The following is a 2,061-nucleotide window of genomic DNA, read 5'->3' as shown; positions in this document are numbered from 1 at the left end:
CAATAAAATAATACATACATACATACATGCATATATATATATATATATATATATATATACATATATATATATATATATATATATAAGTACATACATCATTTTCTGCAGACATTTGATGGATTACAAATTTACATGCGAATACACCTTAATCTTATTCTAAAGCTAGTCCACCTGCTAAACATAGCCCATATTCCACCGCCACACCACAGGAAACCATGGAAACATACGAAGGGTGGTGCTCATGGTGTTTCAGTCGCACGAAGCACGAGCTAGTACAGCGCAACAGAATACGACGCAATGTCTACAAGTGTTTGGGCTGCAAAGAACGGTCACTCAAGTGTACTGATTGCCTCTATCTGCGTATGTTGCTTCGATGTGTGGGGAGAGTACGGTGGATGCATGGATAGCACTTAGATGTATACATGTGCATGTTCATATATGCGTGTTTCTATGCATTCATTTCCACCATACAAATACGAACCAACGATAGACGCGGACTCTCTTTCAGGTACACGGCTGACTCTATCCGAGACTTTTATTTCAAGATTATGGAGAGTACGATGTAGAATACACACTCTAATATATATATATATATATATATAATAGTATATTATATATATATAATATATATATATAATATATATATATATATATATATATATATATATATATATATATAATATAATATAATATAATATATATATATATATACTACGCATGCGAGGTGTCGAACATACCCAGAGTATAGACTTCCCACATGAGGATACCGAACATGTACACGTCGGAGGCGGTTATGTCTGGTTCTTTCCTGTGTCGTAGGGTTTAGGGGTTTAGGGTTTAGGGGATAGATTGTCTGTATTCTTTCACACGTATACTAATGCGGTCATACGTAAACCTACTTAAACCTGAGGCTTATTGAGTTGAACATAGTATGCGCTTGAGTTGTATAAAAAGTACATGTATTAAAACCTTAAACCCTGCGTGTTCCGGGTGTCACGCAAACCTTAAAACCTAAACGTCTACCTGCACAGATATAGCTAAATCCAACCGGTACTTCACCGTCGTCACAATCAGTAGTTTGTCTGAAACTAAGCCGAGTTGTAATAAAAACCATGTATATAGAATCTAAAACCAAGTTGTGATACAAAACATTGTTTATAAACCACAGCAACGTACTCACCTGAATGTCTCGGGCGCCATAGACCGCACTGGCAGTGGGCGTGAGGTGATGCGTTGGTATGTGCCTCCCTCCTCCATCTTTCGCGATAGTCCCAGATCGGCGATCTTGCAGTCATACATGTTGCTGGTGCGCCAGCTTAGGGTAAAGAGTTTATTCACGTAGTATAATAGATACATGGTATAAGTAATGGAATGAGATATAAGTAATGGTATAAGAGATGATATGTTGGTTGGTTGAAAACTAAGCTGGGGTAGTGTATAGTATATGTCGATGTAAGAGAGTACAAGTTGGTCGTAGTGTTTGACTGAATAAATCCAATCTATCGCACTTCTATATCTATCTACACATCATTTCAGACACACACACCTGGGCACTCCCTTGATGCCCTTCGTGTGGCAACCAGTACATTCCTCACATCAATGTCTCTGTAGACTATCCCGTTATCCGCTAAGCATTGCAATCCCTTAACCACTTGCAGTACAAACCACAGATACTCTGCGGGAGTGTACGGAGTGTTCAGGTCTATTTCCTCTGCACTGTTGGTACCGTCCAAGGCTTCAGCGCGGCTCCGTTGGGCTCTTAGCACATGTTCCAGAGATCCGAGGTCCTGGGGTGACCCAGAAGGGCATGGGTGAGAGGAATGGATATGGATAGGAGGATTCAATATCCAGTTGTGTGCAAAACAAAAACCAAGTTTATCAGCGCAGTGCAGTGCTGCGAAAAGCTTGGTTTATTAGAGCCACGCTCCTGATGTGATACACGAGGGCATGGATGAAAGGCATGCAGATCCGTAGACGGTTGTAACGCCTACTATCTGAGTAGACATGCGACAGTAAGTGTAGTATGTGCAACTTATGGCTGTCTGATTATTTATAGAATTG

General features: G+C 40.1%; 1 protein-coding gene across 1 annotated transcript; it reads right to left on the bottom strand.

Annotated features, from left to right (window-relative positions):
- Positions 1-1,408: 1,408 nt before the first annotated feature.
- Positions 1,409-1,787, bottom strand: SARC_13720 (hypothetical protein; the record flags this gene model as incomplete). Its single annotated transcript, XM_014292150.1, has 1 exon — positions 1,409-1,787. A coding segment is annotated over one exon (255 nt), but the record flags the coding sequence as incomplete, so codon positions are not given.
- Positions 1,788-2,061: the final 274 nt, after the last annotated feature.

The sequence above is a fragment of the Sphaeroforma arctica genome, assembly GCF_001186125.1.
Source record: "Sphaeroforma arctica JP610 unplaced genomic scaffold supercont1.3642, whole genome shotgun sequence".
NCBI lineage: Eukaryota > Ichthyosporea > Ichthyophonida > Sphaeroforma > Sphaeroforma arctica.
This window is presented reverse-complemented; position numbering and strand designations above follow the sequence as displayed.